The following is a 16,432-nucleotide window of genomic DNA, read 5'->3' as shown; positions in this document are numbered from 1 at the left end:
TATCACGCAGGGATGAAGAGTAATAGTCTTCTTCATAACTGTTAGGAGAATTAAAGGAATGATGCTCACTGGGTGCCTGTATCAGTAGATACTTGTTAGTGCTTTTTGTAATTGTTTGTATGATTATTCTTCGGTCAAGCCAAATCTTTAAGGAGTTAGTGATCTTATCTAGCCTATTCTGTCTCTCCCTGCCTACATTATTTTACTGAACGTTGCTGTGGTGGGAAAGCTTTAGCTTCCCCTGATAATCATTCTAAGAAGCCTCTTTTCAGAACCCACTGTGGCATTTACCGGAAGGAGTTTTACACAAATTTCCTTTTTATGGGGCCTCCAGGAGAAATCGGTGTCTGGTGTTGGTGCCAAACAGATTCATTCTTCTGAGCATTTGGTTTATTTTAAGCTGATGGATGGTAAATTACATAACCGACCGAGTTTCCCTTTTTGAGTTGGCTGCCCGAAAGCTTACAGCCAGATCTATGGCTCATTGGTAGGAAGTTCTTCCATTATTATGGGATGCATTTTGAGCCCTGTTTCTGCATTTTGTGTTGCCATCTTTGCTTTGCTTTTTTTCTCTTAATCCCTCTTTTCTGATATTTAAATGTCCTTTGAAAATTTATCCTTGTCAGTTGCCTTCAATTATTTCTGAAGCAAGGTAAGGATGTGTAGCTATAGGTAGATGAAGTATGGTTTTAAATAATTTGTCATAGTGCCTATGTTTAAGAGGGGCTTAATTTTTAGAAGAAGATACTTGTGGCCTAAAATAACTTTCCAATTGGTAAAATTTCCAACTTTGCAAGAAAGGGAAAGGAAAAAGTATAAGGTGGGAATGTTTTTGCAGAAGGGTGATTTGGGAAGCTGCTAGAAGGGGAACCCGAGAAAGGTAGCTGATGATGGCTTGGGGTGGAAAAGTGTCTTTTGTATGATTGGATTGGTTAAGTAATTAATATGTGATCCTCCAGGGTTAGCTTATAAAATTAATCTTCACCTTTCAAAGAGAAGGTAGGAAGAGGTTTAAAGCCATGGGCTGAGGCGTCAAACACCTGGATAGAAATCTTGGCTCTGCCATTGTTTTGAGCAACTTACTTGACTTCACAGTGTCTCAGTGTTTTCATTCATGAAATGGAGATGAAGGGCTCATGGTCTGCCAGCCTCAGCCTCCCAAAGTGCTAGGATGACGGGCATGAACCATTGTGCCTGCCCATTTTATTGTTTTTGTTTGTACTAGAAAGTATAGGTTCTCAAATGGCTTTGGTTACGAGAGAATCAGGGAGGAAAAGAAAAAGAATATTTGAGAAGTATTGCTGTGGGTTATAGGATCCTGTGTTGCATTCTTCGAGCTATGCAATTAAAGACTGCCTTCGATTTTCAAGTTTTTGTTGCGATATTGCATTCCTTTAAGTATGACTGGGCTATCAGAGAACTGGGATTTATTAGGGTTACACAAATCTTGTGTGATATTGTGCTGGCCTAGAGCCAGAACCAGAGCAAAACTATTTTATAAAATGCAAAACTGTTTTTAGATAAGTTGAAATGGCTGCCTCATTCTCCTCACAATAACTGCTAGCCTTGGCTACTGTAGAGAAAACTGCTAGTTTGCTTTGCAAACTAGCCACTGTGTAAAGCTGCTTACCTTTTCTTATCAGTAACTGCCAGAATTGCTAGCCTTTGCTTACCGGCAATTGCCAGACTAAGCAGCCCAAGCTAGTTCCATCCTGGCTCCTGTGACTTGTAATAAGTAACTAAGGTCTGTGATTTCCACCTTAACCAGATAATGTGTAAACAAATGTTTATCTTGACTTCTGTAAACCACTTAAGTAACAAACGGAATGACAAAAGTCCCCTGGCCCTTGGAATGTCCGGAGACCCCCACCCTCATCTCTGCCCAGGAGGTAATTTACAGACTCCACTAGCCCTCGGAATGTCTGAAGCCTTTTCATCCCCATCCCCGCCCCTCGCCCCACTCCCAAGGTGGTTTTTCGGGTATAAAAAATCGTGGCACCCTCCTTTTGCCCCCACAGGTTGGAGAGACGTGAGTCCTCTGTGGTCGCCGGCATAATAAATGACCCTGCAATCTGGCATACTTTTGTCTTGTGATAACTTTCTACGCTCCGGTCGAATACAACACTTGAATGTAGGAGGTGTAGTCTACCTCAGTAAACCAAAATATGTTTTAAATTTGTCATTGAGGTTTCGTGTGCATTCCCTGATTGTTAGTAATTTCAGAAGTATGACTCCTTCCCTCATTACATTGCCTGTAGTTACCTTATTTACTTCTCCTGCTGTGTATAGGTGGTAAATAAATGTTACCACTCTGATTACTGAGAATAACAATGATTAGCTGTTGGTCAGAAAAACAAAAAACTCCAGTAGATCAAAAGAGAACCCAGACACTTTGGTGAGAAATAAAGGAAATTTAGAGAAAGGTTTTCAGTTCTGTCGAAGTTGGAGTGAAATAGAGTGGTGTGTTTTGGTGGCTAAAGAAGCGGAGTTCAGTGGAAGAGGCATCAGCCAGGTAGAGATTTTGTTCAATATCATAAGGACAGAAATGAGGACTGGACCAAGAAATAGAAGAAAACTGGTACTGATGTGAAAATAAAGGTTTATCACAGATTAGACTGCAGGAGACTGAACTTCAGAAATGCATGGAAATGTCCAGGATGGAGAGAACATGGGAACATGTGTGTATTACATTGGGTTTCATTTTCTGTTTTCTGTACTTGCATTTACTTGAATTCCTTAATATCTAATACATTTATTCATTTTCCTTGTCTCCCATCTTCGCCTCCTTAGCACGAGACCTCTCTTTTGCTTGGATAAAAATACTTTCTAACTGGTCTCCCTGGCTTCTCTCTAGCCGACCTCCAATCTGTCTTCAACTCTACTGCCAAAGTGGATTTTAAATGGTACAAATCTGATTATGCCTCTTGAGGGAAAGAAATCCCACTGCTCTTAGTAGAAAGAGACAAGATCGCCAGCATGGCCCTCACGCTCTCTAACCTCATCTTCTCCTCTCTCTCTTGCTTTATTCTCCAGCTTCTTAAACTCAGCCTTCTCCCTTGTATTAAAAAGACCTTTGTAAATAATACCTTCCCTCTCCCTGCCTTATCCGCCCTGCATTTAGCCAACTCCTTCCCACCCTTCAGACCTCAGCTCAGGTAGCAGTGCCCCAGAGACACCTTTTCTGACTCTTCTAATTCTCAAAGATGTCAGCCTGCTCTACATTTTCATAGTATTCTATACTTTCATGCAAACATCTTACTAGCTTGTAATTATATGCTTATGTGATTATTTGATTCAAATTGCCTTGCCCCGTGGATTTTAAGCTCCTGCAAGGCAAGGACCTTAGTTGTTTTAATTGTTATTTTCCTACTGGTGCCCAGCAGAGACGTGCTCTTGATGAGCGGCAGTCAGTTGATACTGTGGAATGAATGGATGAATAGAGACGGTTGGACCTTTTTTTTGTTTTTGCTGAAACTAGCAGAAGAGTTTTTGGTCAACTTAAGGACACTAGGCTCTTCATCGCTTACTGTGAAGGGAGAGTCGAATGAGTATATGAGCAAGTGTCTGTCGTAGGAGGGACCCTTCCTTCCTAAAATCACAGCCACAGAAGAGCCAGAAGCATGTAAGCAGAGTCAACTCTGACAAGACAATTTTAGTTCCGCTACAGAAGGCTTCTTTAGATCTTCCATTTTTTACTATCAAAGAGTTCTCTTCTTGGAGGAAGCACTTCATCTGATGTTTAACTTTGACTGTGTTCTTGCCACTCCTGACTAATAGTCACATAGAAAGTGAGTAGTAAAGAAACACGAATCTTCATAGTTTCTAAAGACTGACCAGAGATAAATCCGTTGGATTAAAACATATATGCATATATGGCATAGAAATGATCTACATTTCTCTTTGATTACTTTTAATCTGTTGATTTTGTCATTGTGCCTCTCCTTGTCGCTTTTCAATATTTTTCTCTTAAGATAGCTCATATTATAACAAAATAGCTAATTTAGCAATTCATTAGGTTTGTAATTTAGCTACATGAGCCAAGCAGCTAGTTTTTATTGACTTTATTTGATTCGATTACTTAGTAAAGGAACAGCTATCACAGACAAGTATACAAGCTCAAAAGCTTCCAATTTCTTGCTGACGTTGAACTATTAAGTGCAGTGAAGCGACCTCAGCCCACTGCAGTCTCCGCCTCCTGGGTTAAAGCGATTCCCCTGCCTCAGCCTCCAGTGTAGCTGGAACTACAGGTGCACATCACCACGCCCGGCTAATTTTTTGTATTTTAATAGAGATGGGGTTTTGCCGTGTTGGCCAGGATGGTCTCAATCTCCTGATCTCATGACCCGGCTGCCTCTGCCTCCTGAAGTGCTGGGATTACGGGCATGAGCCACCACACCTGGTCCCGACCAGGTTTTTATAGACTCAACAGTCTGGATATTTTTTCCTACTTTTTAATAAAACAACAGCTATTTTCACATTTAAAAGTTTCAGTCATTCTGTACATACCACCAGTTCAACTCTAAACTCTTTGCTGTGTTGTTCAGGGTAGTCCCAGCCTGGGTTCCTGATTCTCCATTCCACTCTTGCCTTTTCTTTTCCCCCTCTCCCACTCTCCTGCCTCCTCCACACACTTGGATTTGTGAATTCATCATTCATTCCAGAAACACTTGGAGGTGCTTTTAAAACACACTTTTAGGCCAGGTATGGTGGCTCATACTTCTAGTCCCAGCACTTTGAGAGGCCAAGGTGGGTGAGATGCATGAACTCAAGAGTTTAAGACCAGCCTGGGCAACACGGCAAAACCCTGTCTCTACAAAAAGTACAAAAATTAGCTGCGCATGTTGGCACACGCCTGTAATCCCAACTACTTGGGAGGCTGAGGGGGTAGAATCACCTGAGCCTAGAAAGTTGAGGCTACAGAGAGCTGAGGCTGCACCACTGCACTCCAGCCAGGGTGACAGAGTGAGACCCTGTGTCAAATATTAATAATAATACAAGTTTAGCATCTATCATTGAAATCAGAGTAAAAGTGCCAACGTCGGAGTTAATGTCTCTTTCTTGATGCAGTCTAAATATAATCACTATTGGGCCAGTATGGCAGTGCCCCAGTCCTAGGGACTTGGGTCTGTCTTGTCACTCTCCTCTGCTGAATGTGCAGCTTTCTTCTCATTATGAAAGGCTGTCCCAGCTCTCAGGAGTGGTACGTGACTTGAGTATTGGCACATGGCATTTCTGTATATCCCCATTGACCAGAATCAATCTAGGCTCGTGGCCATCCAAGTTGCAAGAAAAGCTGGGACATTCGTCTTAGCCCAGCAGCCAATGTCCATTTCTGTTACTGTAAATGAAGTAAAGAATGGATAAAGGGGGCCAACTATGAATCTCTGTCATACCTACTATGTTTCGATACTGTGCCAAGTGCTAGGGATAGAGAGATAAGTAGAGACTGAATCTAGGGGAGAACTGAGTTTAGAATGAGGACTTTGGGTGGATCCCTGTTGTCTGAAGATACGATTCTTCATATACAGTCTATGTAAACACAATTGGTTCTGTGTATATTCTGTATGTAACCTTCTGTGCTTTTGCATTTTCTGCCCATTGCCTGGGATTCTTTCTCCCTCTACTTAACATTGGATGTAGTTCTGTCCATTCTGCAAAGGCTAGGCCAAGTGTCCTCATCTTTGTGAAGCCTCCCTTGTTCCTTCCAGGGATAGTTAGGAGTTGTTTTCTTGGTGTTCCCATTGCACTTAAACTGTGTTCCCTTCTCTCTGTTTTTTTGAGATGGAGTCTCCCTCTGTCACCCAGGCTGGAGTGCAGTGGTGTGATCTTCGCTCACTGTAACCTCTGCCTCTCAGATTCAAGCGATTCTCCTTCCTCGCCCTCTCAAGTAGCTGGGATTACAGGCATGTGCCACCACACTCAGCTAATTTTTGTATTTTTAGTAGAGACAGGGTTTCACCATGTTGGTCAGGCTGGTCTTGAACTCCTGACCTCAGGTGATCTGCCTACCTGGGCCTCCCAAAGTGCTGGGATTATAGGCATGAGTCACCATGTCCAGCCTCCTCTGTTGTTATAAGTGTCTTGAGGAATACATGGATTGCATTTCATTCACTTCATATCCCCCAGCACCTTTTCACAGGACTGAGCAAACAGAAGGTGCTCCATAAATGTTTGCTGAATCAAATTAGTTAGTGCTTGGCATCCTTTTGTGGATTCTTGAATGACAAGGTGGGTGGAATCTTTAATGAATGGGGGAATCTCTCTTATATTGTGTATAAAAATATCCTAGTTAATAAAAAGTTAAGTGAATTCCAAATCGAATTCAGAATCCTCGAAGAGATAGAGTGTTTCCCCAGTGTTTTCATCTTATTCTAACTTTAAGGTAATTTTTATTCTTTATTCAGTTATTCTAGTAAATGTGTGATGACAGAAGGGATAAAGAGGCCTTAAGAAAAAAGCTTGAATTTGAATGATGTGTTCTTTCATATTACTTACTGTTCTTCTCACTCAAGTTCTTTAAAAAATCAAATTGAAGTCCTATCCTACTGGGAATACATCTTGCATGCCTTGGAAAATGGTGAAGGCTTTTTTTTTCCCCCAGGATTTACTTTTAAGAGCCAATTTGCAGTGTAATTCAGAAATTTTGTTTTACCCTAGGTTTCTGATGTAATCACTAAGGTGTCCTTATTGTCTGTCTATAGATTATCTGATATCTTCCTTTGGACCTTCAAATCCACAAAGGATTAATTAATATATGGTAAGACCACATTTTCACAGACTGTGTAGATTGTATAAGTTGCAGCATTTAAATTATGCTCTTGCTTACATTACTGATAAAGAAAACATGGAATCATGTGGGGTCCCAGTTTATCAGTCAAATAAGGATATTAAGCTAAGGCAGAAATTTTTTTCACCTTTACCAACCTCTTAGACTATTAATAATAATATAAAATTGTTGGTTTAAATCACAGATTTTAAGGCCAGGCATGGTGGTTCACACTTGTAATCCTAGCATTTTGGGAGGCTGGGGCAGGAGAATGGCCAGAAGCCAGGAGTTTGAGACCAGCCTGGGCAACAGAGTAAGACCTCTGTCTCTAAAAAATTTTTTTTAAATTAGGCTGGGCATGGTGGCTCACACCCATAATCTCAGCACTTTGGGAGGCTGAGGTGGGCAGATCACTTGAGTCTGAGAGTTCAAGACCCGCCTAGCCAACATGGCGAAACTCCATCTGTACTAAAAAATTAAAAATTTTTTTTTAAAAACTACAAAAAGTAGCCGGAGGTGGTGGTGTACACCTGCAGTCCCAGCGACTCAGGAGGCTGAGGCATGAAAATTGCTTGAACCTGGGAGGCAGAGGTGGCAGTGGGCTGAGATCGTGCCACTGCACTCCAGCCTGCATGACAGAGTGAGACTCTGTCTCAAAAAGAGATAAAAAAATTAGCCAGGTGTGGTGGCATGAACCTACAACCCTACCTACTTGGGAGGCTGAAGTGGGAGGATTGCTTGAGCCCAAGAGTTCAAGGCTGCAGTGAACCAGGACTGCACCAGTGTACTTCAGCTTGGGCGATAGAATGAGACCCTATCTCTAAAAATAAATAAATAGCCTTAAGAAAATACTGAAAAAGTGTTGAGAATTAATTGTCTTTTATTTTTCCAGGGACCTAAAGAACAGAGTGTTGGTTAATCTGTGATATGACATCATTAACATATCTTCTTAGGTCCCCATAGAATACGGAATGACTTGGACATGGGGGCACATTTGGATCAATAGCTATGACACACTGAAGCATTTTATGAGTCATTGCATATTACAATGGCTGATATCATACAAATGAACAGCTGAATCTCCACATGTCTTAATGATGCATCTCTTTCGGTGTGACATGTACAAGGTCTTGAGGGAGAATATTAGGATCAGCTCAGTCCCTGAAAACTGGGTCTTTAGGGAAAGATCTAAATAATAGCTTACAAAGAGTATTGACTTGGGAGCTTTCACACTTGGAAGGCAGCGTTATGTTGTTCATTGTATCTAAATCGTAGGTGGTATGTGATCTAATGAATTAATGAGGTCTGAGTCTGATCAAATTCGCCTTCCACAGTTATGTTTATTTAACGTGCTTTAACCCAGAAAATGAATATTTGCCGGTGAGCACCAAACAACTGTGCGCCGCAGTGCTTGAGCGAGTCAGGTCCTGAGGCCACTCCGGCGATCCTCCTTACAATTCATGTGAAATACCTACTGCAGGACAAAGCATCTGACCGTGTGGAGGATGCTTCTGTAGTCCTAGGAATCCACAGTGAATTAGAGTCTAGACTCAGTCATTTTTCAGGGTCAGGGGAGGAGGGAGAAGTAGCAAATCAGATATGCCCAAAACATTACAGAGGTAACAGTGAATCCAGGATGCTGCTGTCAGCCTGTGCATTGTGAAGAAGGCAATCATAGCCGAGCAGCCGCGGGAGCAGGAGCAGCAGCGTTCTAAGAAGCAGTCACATAAACAGCAGCAGGAATAGGCCTCCTCCTTTTTAAAAGCAGAATACTGCAGGGTCATGAAATGCAAGATTCTCAAATGTTTGAACATCTCCCGAGTTGAGAATGGCTACTGTAAAAGCGTCACCAAGAAACTCTGATGATCTGGACAGTCCTAACTCTGTGTTAGCAATACTTACTTCTGGAAAATTAATGCTACTTCTTGTAGATTTCTGCAAATAGGAAACCCCCTTGAAGAAGATCTCAAATTACGCCCCCCTCCCAAAAAAAAAAAAAAAAAGACAAACAGGGGAGAACAAAGTTTTGGCATGCCTGCAGGAACGGTGGCTTTTTTAGAAACTACCTAGGAGGCAGAAGCTAAGTGATTTGCTCATGCCTCTTACCTGGGAGTAGAAGGTGGGAAGAAATGGACCGAGGCTGTGACGGGAAGACAAGGCACAGTGCAGCTTGGTGAAGCCACACGCTGACTGCGTTCTGCCCCCTCTTCATGCAGTGCTGCGGGCTGGTGCATCGCCGGCGAGTACGGGTGTCCTATGTAAGTTTCTATTGCTGTAGAATTGCAGCTGGGAGCTGAAAATACTATTCGTGTCTGTCTGGTGCATGTTGCCTCTTTCGGCTGTTTTTAATCCCTGTGCTGAACCAACCAGACAGTTGATCATTTTGTACCCGGAGTTTTCAAGGAATCTGAGGTATAGGAGATTCTGAGATATTTTCCTCCACCCAGAGATGTTTTTATCTATCTTTTGTGCCTTGTGACTTTGATAAGGTTGGAAATCACTTGCACAGGGATGGGTTTGAGAAGACCATTGTCTCAGAGATTTGTCTCATTCAAACCAGTTGATATTCTCTGTCACCTAGAGTAGTCCTGTTTTCATATTTGAATGATGGCATGGTGGGGGGGGGGGAGAAATACTATGGAGTTTGACAAATTATAGATAGGCACAGAGGCTAACATGGAATCCTATTTTGAGCCGCTTCAGAAAAATAGTAGATAATAATCACTGGATGGATGACACAGCTGTTGCAACAGCTTTATCATCCTATGACTCTTTCACTGAAATAGCCCTTCTTTCCCGGCCCTGCTGTGTTTTGCAAAATGGCTGTCTGAGTATTAAATTCTACAAGGCAGGCTCACACAAATATTGAAGTATCACTACTTAACGTGATTGGATGCTAATTGAAATATGCTGTGCCGTACACTCGCCGAGCAGCTCCGAGCAAGCGCTGGCTTGATTTCCTACCCCTTTTGCGTGCAGCCACTCTGTTTTCAGGGAGGGATGTGAAAGGGAGCAGGAGGTTTATGCAGGCTGGGCAAACTGCAGTGCTGAATTGCTTAACACTGGTTTGACATTCCTGGCTGCAAAACAAATAGAACATTGACAAAGCAAGCTAATCGATACTTCAAATATTGAAGGTAAAGAAACCCATGACCTTGGAAAATGGGCCACAAAAGGAGATATACGTGACACTTTCAGGACAAGGTCAAAATCTAATATGAGATCAGTAATAAAGTTGGAAACAGTGAGGGGGTGGAGTGGGAGGGTCGGGAAGGGATAACTATACGGTCAGATCTTATTCAATTTGATTAAATAAAAGCATGAAAAACCCTTATCATTTAAAGGTTTTTGTCATTGTTGCATATTTGGTGCCATTTGTCTTTTGAATGCAACAGTTGACATATCAGAAATCAATGGAATAGTGAGGTAACCAGCCAAGATTTCCAAAGCCAGCGTCTGCAGGGATAGATGGTTTTTATCCAATCAAAAAACTAATTGCTTTTTAAATAAGATTTGGGAATAAGTGTTATAAACTTTTTAGAGTATAAGATTAGCCACTTAAAGAAAACCTTAAGTTAAAAACAAAAATCATTTCAATTTAAAAAACCGTAGCTTCTAGAATAATGAAGAGTGAGAATTACTTAGCTTTATGTGTCTCTGTTTATTCTTGTATGATGAATTAGAAGAAACTCGTGGTTATGTGTGCCTACTGAATACAGAAATTCTGAAATAAGGCCTCCAACAAAGCAACAAATTTTTCCCTTACTTATTTTAGTTCTTTTCCTTACATCAAACATGTAAATAAGTAGAAGAGGCAGAGAAATCTGGATTTTTGAAGTCTTGACTGAAAGATACAGAGACTTGGTTCATCTGCTTATTCTCCAACATTTTTACCCTGTGTTTTGGATAAAGTACCAGAAAATATATAGCACAAATGTCTTTTAAAGATAAAAGAAATGCATACCCTTGGTCACTAGAAATGAATTTTTCTTTCCTTTAGAGTGTTTCTCTCTTAGGAAGCCTGGCCCCTAAGCCACCTGCTGCTGTTTTAACCTCTCTTCTTTGATACCTTATGGATTACAGCTTTCTTTATACATGGCCAACCCAGAGTGGAAGATACACTAAATCCGAAACCAGTTTTTTTCCTTGGAGGAAGAGAACCCACGGTGCATCTGTCTGTGACAGAGACTTTTGATTTGTCCACAAAGCAGATGAGTCTTGAGGCTGCTCGTTGAATTCAAAGGGCAGCCAGACCCCTGTGTGTTGCTAGTGATTAGGACCTTGTCACACTGGTTGGGCTGTCCTGGTGTCCCTTCTCAAAATCTGTTGTCAATTTCAAGGAATGACAGTTGAGATAATACTGAAACTAAATTCCAATATGTATATACATACGTGTATGTCTGCATCTGTTTGGTATAATTCTGTACAGAATATATTTTTGATATAATGCAAATCAGTTGATAAATATGCATCTATGTGTGCATGCATCTTAATCTTTCACTAGTTCTTATACCTTTTTTCTTTTAGTATGACAGCTTTCTTAAGAATTCCTCCTACTCAAACATTGTCTCTCAGAAAGAATAGGAAAGTTTTGTGGGTTTCAAAGAAAGTTATATGCATATGCCACAGTTCTTTATTTCTAGGTTTTTACCTTTCTAAGCTGTTGCTTTTCTTAGGTTCCCTCCCCTCACTTGTTTAACGTTACCTTCAGATTCAAAACCTCTCTGAGCAGCGGGCTCCCAGAAGGAGGCTGTAGGCTGTACCCTTCTCTTGCTCTTCAAGACTCAATGCAGAAGCCTTTTATTCTTGACATAATTATTGAGGTTCAATATCTAGTCTTCATTCTTTTGTTTACTCCTAACCATCATTCTTTTAGAACCCAGCTTTACAGCTCAGAAGTACTTCCTGTGTTTACCTAAACTGTCTTGCTATTTCATTAAGGACATGAAAATCTGTGAGCTGAATAAATACTCTTAAATTTAAAAGGACTTATAAACATGGTAAGCTCGGTGTGCATTTCTGTGAAACACTTCTGAAGTATTGACATTTGCATGCTTTGCGGAGCAGAGATACTAACTCTTCTTGGTAAGCTTTTTAAAAAATGTTTTAATTTTTTGAGCACATAATAGGTGTATATATTTACGGGGTGCGTGAGATGTTTGAATGCTAGTATGCAATGCGTAATAATTCCATCATGGAAAATTGGGTATCCATCCCCTTAAACATTTATCCTTTGAGTTACAAACAATCCAATACCCTTTTGGCTATTTTAAAATACATAATTGTTGAAGTATAACATACATAACAAAAGTGGGTGCAGGAGTTACAAGTGTTGAGCTTGAAGACTGTTCTCAAAGCGAACAGGCCTGTGTGACCAACACTCAAATCGAGAAGCCAGGCATTGTGAGCTCCCTTCTCCTCCCTTCCAATTCCAGCTGCCCCCTGCCTCCCCCAGGGTACCCACGAATCTGACTTCTAACATCGTGGGTTGTTTTTTCCTGTTTCTGAATTGTATTCAAATGAACTCAAATAGCATGTACTCTTCCCCCATTCAGCTTGTGTTACTCATCGTTGTATTCGTGATATTTTATTTTATTTATTTTTGAGAGAGAGTCTCCCTCCATTGCCCAGGCTGGAGTGCAGTGGCATGATCTCAGCTCACTGCAACCTCCGCCTCCTGGGTTCAAATGAGTCTCCTGCCTCAGCCTCCTGAGTAGCTGGGACTAGAGGTACATGTCACCATGCCCGGTTTCAACGTGTTAGCCAGGATGGTCTCTATCTCCTGACCTCGTGATCCACCCACCTCAGCCTCCCAAAGTGCTGGGATTACAGGTGTGAGCCATCGTGCCCAGCCTGTATTCATGCTATTAATCCATGTGGCTACACATGGGTGAGGTAGTAGTTTCTTGTGCTTATGGCTTTATAATATTCCATTGTGTGGCTTTGCTATGACTTAGTGATCCATTCTACTGTTGATGGGCATTTGGGTAGTTTCCAGTTTGGGACGATCATAAATAGTACTGTTATAAACAGTTGGGAAATGCCATATTGTGAACATTTATGAATGCATTTCTGTTGGATGCAAATCAAGGAATGAAATTGCCAAGTCATAGGGTACAGTGTACATACATTGTGCTTAAGTAGAAGCTGGTCAACAGCTTTCTGAAACATCGGATCAATGTTCACTCCCACCTGTGTGCCTCGCCTGCACCTGGTATTGTCATTTGCATTTTAGCTTGTCTGGTGAGTATGTCGAAGTATCCAATGATGGCTTTGCTGCGCATTTCCCTGATAACTGATGAAGTCAAGCACCTTTTCATATATTTATTGACCATTTAGCCATCTTCTTTTTTTTTCTTTTCTTTTTTTTTTTTTTTTAGACCGAATCTCGCTGTGTCACCCAGGATGGAGTGTAATGGCACAATCTCAGCTCACTGCAACCTCCACCTCCTAGTTTCAAGCAATTCTCCTGCCTCAGCCTCCTGAGTAGCTGGGACTAGAGGCGCCCATCACCACTCCTGGCTAATTTTTGTATTTTTAGTAGAGATGGGATTTCATCATATGGACTAGGCTAGTGTTGAACTCCTGACCTTGGAATCTGTCCACCTTGGCCTCTCAAGGTGCTAGGGTTACATGCATGAGTCATCACGCCTGGCCATTTGGCCATCTTCTTTTGCGAATTACCTGTTCAAGTATCTTGCTTCTTTTTATCTTAGGTCACCTGTCTTTGGAGGCATTTTCCTTCAGAAAAGAACTGGCAAGGAGAAAAGCACCTGGTGATTAGCATAACAAAATCATTAAGGACAAATGTTACAGAGAGAGATAGATGCAAATGGAATCAGACTTAACCTGGGTTTGAATTTTGATATACTCATTAATTTACTGTGTGATAGCGGGGTTCTTTTCTTTCTTTGAGCCTCAGTTTTCTCATCCATTAATTAGGATAATAGTATAATTTCAAAAGTTTATTGTGGGAGTTAAGATGAAATAATGTTTGTGCGCACTTCCTTCTGGCCTGATATGTAGCTGTTTTTCAAAAACGAGTAGTCACTGTGATAAGAGATCATGAAGCAGAGAGAGGAACTTGCTGTCTTCTTGGTTCTTGCCTGTGTTAATTGCTAACTACTAACAGTCTTGAAAGCTTCAGTCAATGAGTAGATACTGGAAAGTGACGTAGTCCAGATATTACTGATCTCTTATAAGATCACGCTTTCCATAGTATATGATCACCTTTGAGCTTGCAGGGCATTTAAATGTCACCCAATGTCATTGCATTTGTATATATAGCATAACTTAAGCAATTCGGTACTCTAGTTAAATTCCGATTGTTATAATTACCCAGTGCACATTCACATAGTCCTTCAAAGTTTACAAAGTACCTTTATGCCCACGATTTCATTAGACATTAAAGCGATCACTAGAGGTAGGCAAAAGAAGTGATGATACTTCATTTTATAGAGGAGAAAACTTCAGATCAGGGAAATACACTGTACTGCCAAAAGCCCCAGAGTCTGAGGATGGTCAAGCTGAGATTCAAGCTGAAATTGACTCTTATTCCATGTATGGTGCTTTGTTCATTTTGTTTGGAATGTCTTTCCAAGTTGAAATAATGGGATTATAATTAAATTTAATTAACATGAAAATGTTGTATTGCTTCTGGGTATAAAAATCAATTATCTCTGGGCTAGAGAAGTACCAGTTCACAGAGACTTCTGGTTAGCAGAGTGTAGGTAATACACTTTTTTTTAAAATTGTGGTTTTTCACTCATAATTTATACTTTTCACAAGTGATCAGAATTGTTCTACCAGTTAAAATAAGTGTGAGCAGGCCGGGCATGGTGGCTCACATCTGTAATCCCAGCACTTTGGGAGGCCAAGGTGAGTAGGTAACTTGAGGTCAGGCATTCAGGACCAGCCTGGCCAACAGGGTGAAACCCCATGTCTACTGAAAATACAAAAAATTAGCTGAGCATGGTGGCACAGGACTGTAATCCCAGCTACTCAGAAGGCTGAGGTGGGAGAATCACTGGAACCCCAGAGGTGGAGACTGCAGTGAGCCGAGATCCTGCTACTGTACTTCAGCCTGGGAGACTGAGCGAGACTTCATTTCAAAAAAAATAAAAATAAATAAAATAAGTTTGAGCTATACACTTATATATGCTTTGGGAAATGTATTTTAATGGTAAATTATTTTTAAAGGCACGTGTGTGTGTGTGTGTGTGTATATATATTTGTATATGTGTGTATATATACTATATAATGTATATTTGTGTGTGCCTTGTGTGTGTGTGTGTGTGTGTGTGTGTGTGTGTATCTGTCTCATTAAATCACTCAGAGCTTTTCCAGATATGTCTTAAGATGTCCTTTAAGGGTGATATTTGGCTTTTAAGACCTGTGTCTTTTAATGTCAAGTTCATATGTGTATTTTGGCAACAGATTCCCAACTTTTCTTACTTGGAACTCCATGTGTTTTTATTAGTAGCTTTTAATATTGGCCATGTTAAAATCCTTAAATTTTTCAGAGCTTTAGATTTGGCTTTAATTAAAAACCTCCAATACATAATGACATTTTATTAAAAGAAGATAAGAGGCCAGGTGTGGTGGCTCGCTCCTATAATCCCAGCACTTTGGGAAGCCAAGGTGGGTGGATCACCTGAGGTCAAGATTTCAACATCAGCCTGACCAGCATGGTGAAACCCCATCTCTACTAAAAATACAAAAATTAGTGAGGCGTGGTGGCGAGCACTTGTAATCCCAGTTACTCAGGAGGCTGAGGCATGAGAATCACTTGAACCTTGGAGATGGAGTTTGCAGTGAGCTGAGATCACGCCATTGCACTTCAGCTTGGGTGACAGTGTGAGACTCTGTCTCAAAAAAGAAAAGAAAAGAAGGTAAACTTTCCTATAAATATTAAGGAGTACAGCTGCAGGAAAATGAAGTTAAATTGGTGGTTGGCAACCTCTGGGCATGTGTAGAGAATGAGCTTGTCTGCAAATGTTCAGGGGCATGGGACCCTCCAGTTGCCTTAGCACCTCCCAGCATGGCCCCAGTTAACACTCAACACGTTTTCTTCCCATTGGAGAGGGAGCTTAATGTGTAAATGACCAGACTCCGGGACAGGGGCCCAGCCTTTACACATTGGAGAACCTTTCCAGGTCACTCCATCACCCTGTTCCTCACCTTTCCTTTCTATGAAACAAGGATAATAATAGAATCTTACTCTTAAGTTTTCAGTGATTATTAAATGTGTTAAACTATGAAAACACTTGGCACATAGTAAGTACTCAAGTAAATGTGAACTTCTTTTTTTTCTTTTTGAGACAGCCTCTCTCTGTTGCCCAGGCTGGAGTGCAGTGGCATGATCTCAGCTCACTACAACCTCCGACTCCTGGGTTCAAGTGATTCTCCTGTCTCAGCCTCAAGAGTAGCTAGGATTATAGGCACCCACCACCAACCCTGGCTAATTTTTTTGTATTTTTAGTAGAGACAGGGTTTCACCATGTTTGTCAGGCTGGTCTTGAACTCTTGACCTCAGGTGATCCGCCCACCTCAGCCTCCCAAGTGCCAGGATTAAGGGCGTGAGCCTCCGCTTAATGAGAACTCTTTTCATTGTAGTTATCCCCACCTGGCTGTGCATCTGAGCACCACTTCTATGCTGAAAAAGAG

The 16,432-nt window shown here is 41.2% G+C and overlaps 1 protein-coding gene across 6 annotated transcripts in view; it reads left to right on the top strand.

The window, feature by feature from the left end:
• The window catches only part of CACNB2 (calcium voltage-gated channel auxiliary subunit beta 2), a 391,501-nt gene that overhangs the window by 115,538 nt on the left and 259,531 nt on the right, over window positions 1–16,432 (top strand). For 2 of the 6 annotated variants that reach the window (XM_037738996.1, XM_037738995.1), the window contains exon 1: window positions 8,144–9,024. The exons of the other annotated variants lie outside the window; for them this stretch is intronic. In XM_037738996.1, the coding sequence (XP_037594924.1) occupies window positions 8,977–9,024 (48 nt within the window). In that variant the 5' untranslated portion in view covers window positions 8,144–8,976. Of the gene's footprint in view, window positions 1–8,143; window positions 9,025–16,432 lie in introns of those variants that run through there. 6 annotated transcript variants of the gene reach the window in all.

This window comes from Cebus imitator, unplaced genomic scaffold (assembly GCF_001604975.1).
Source record: "Cebus imitator isolate Cc_AM_T3 unplaced genomic scaffold, Cebus_imitator-1.0 Scaffold61, whole genome shotgun sequence".
Classification (NCBI taxonomy): domain Eukaryota; kingdom Metazoa; phylum Chordata; class Mammalia; order Primates; family Cebidae; genus Cebus; species Cebus imitator.
This window is presented reverse-complemented; position numbering and strand designations above follow the sequence as displayed.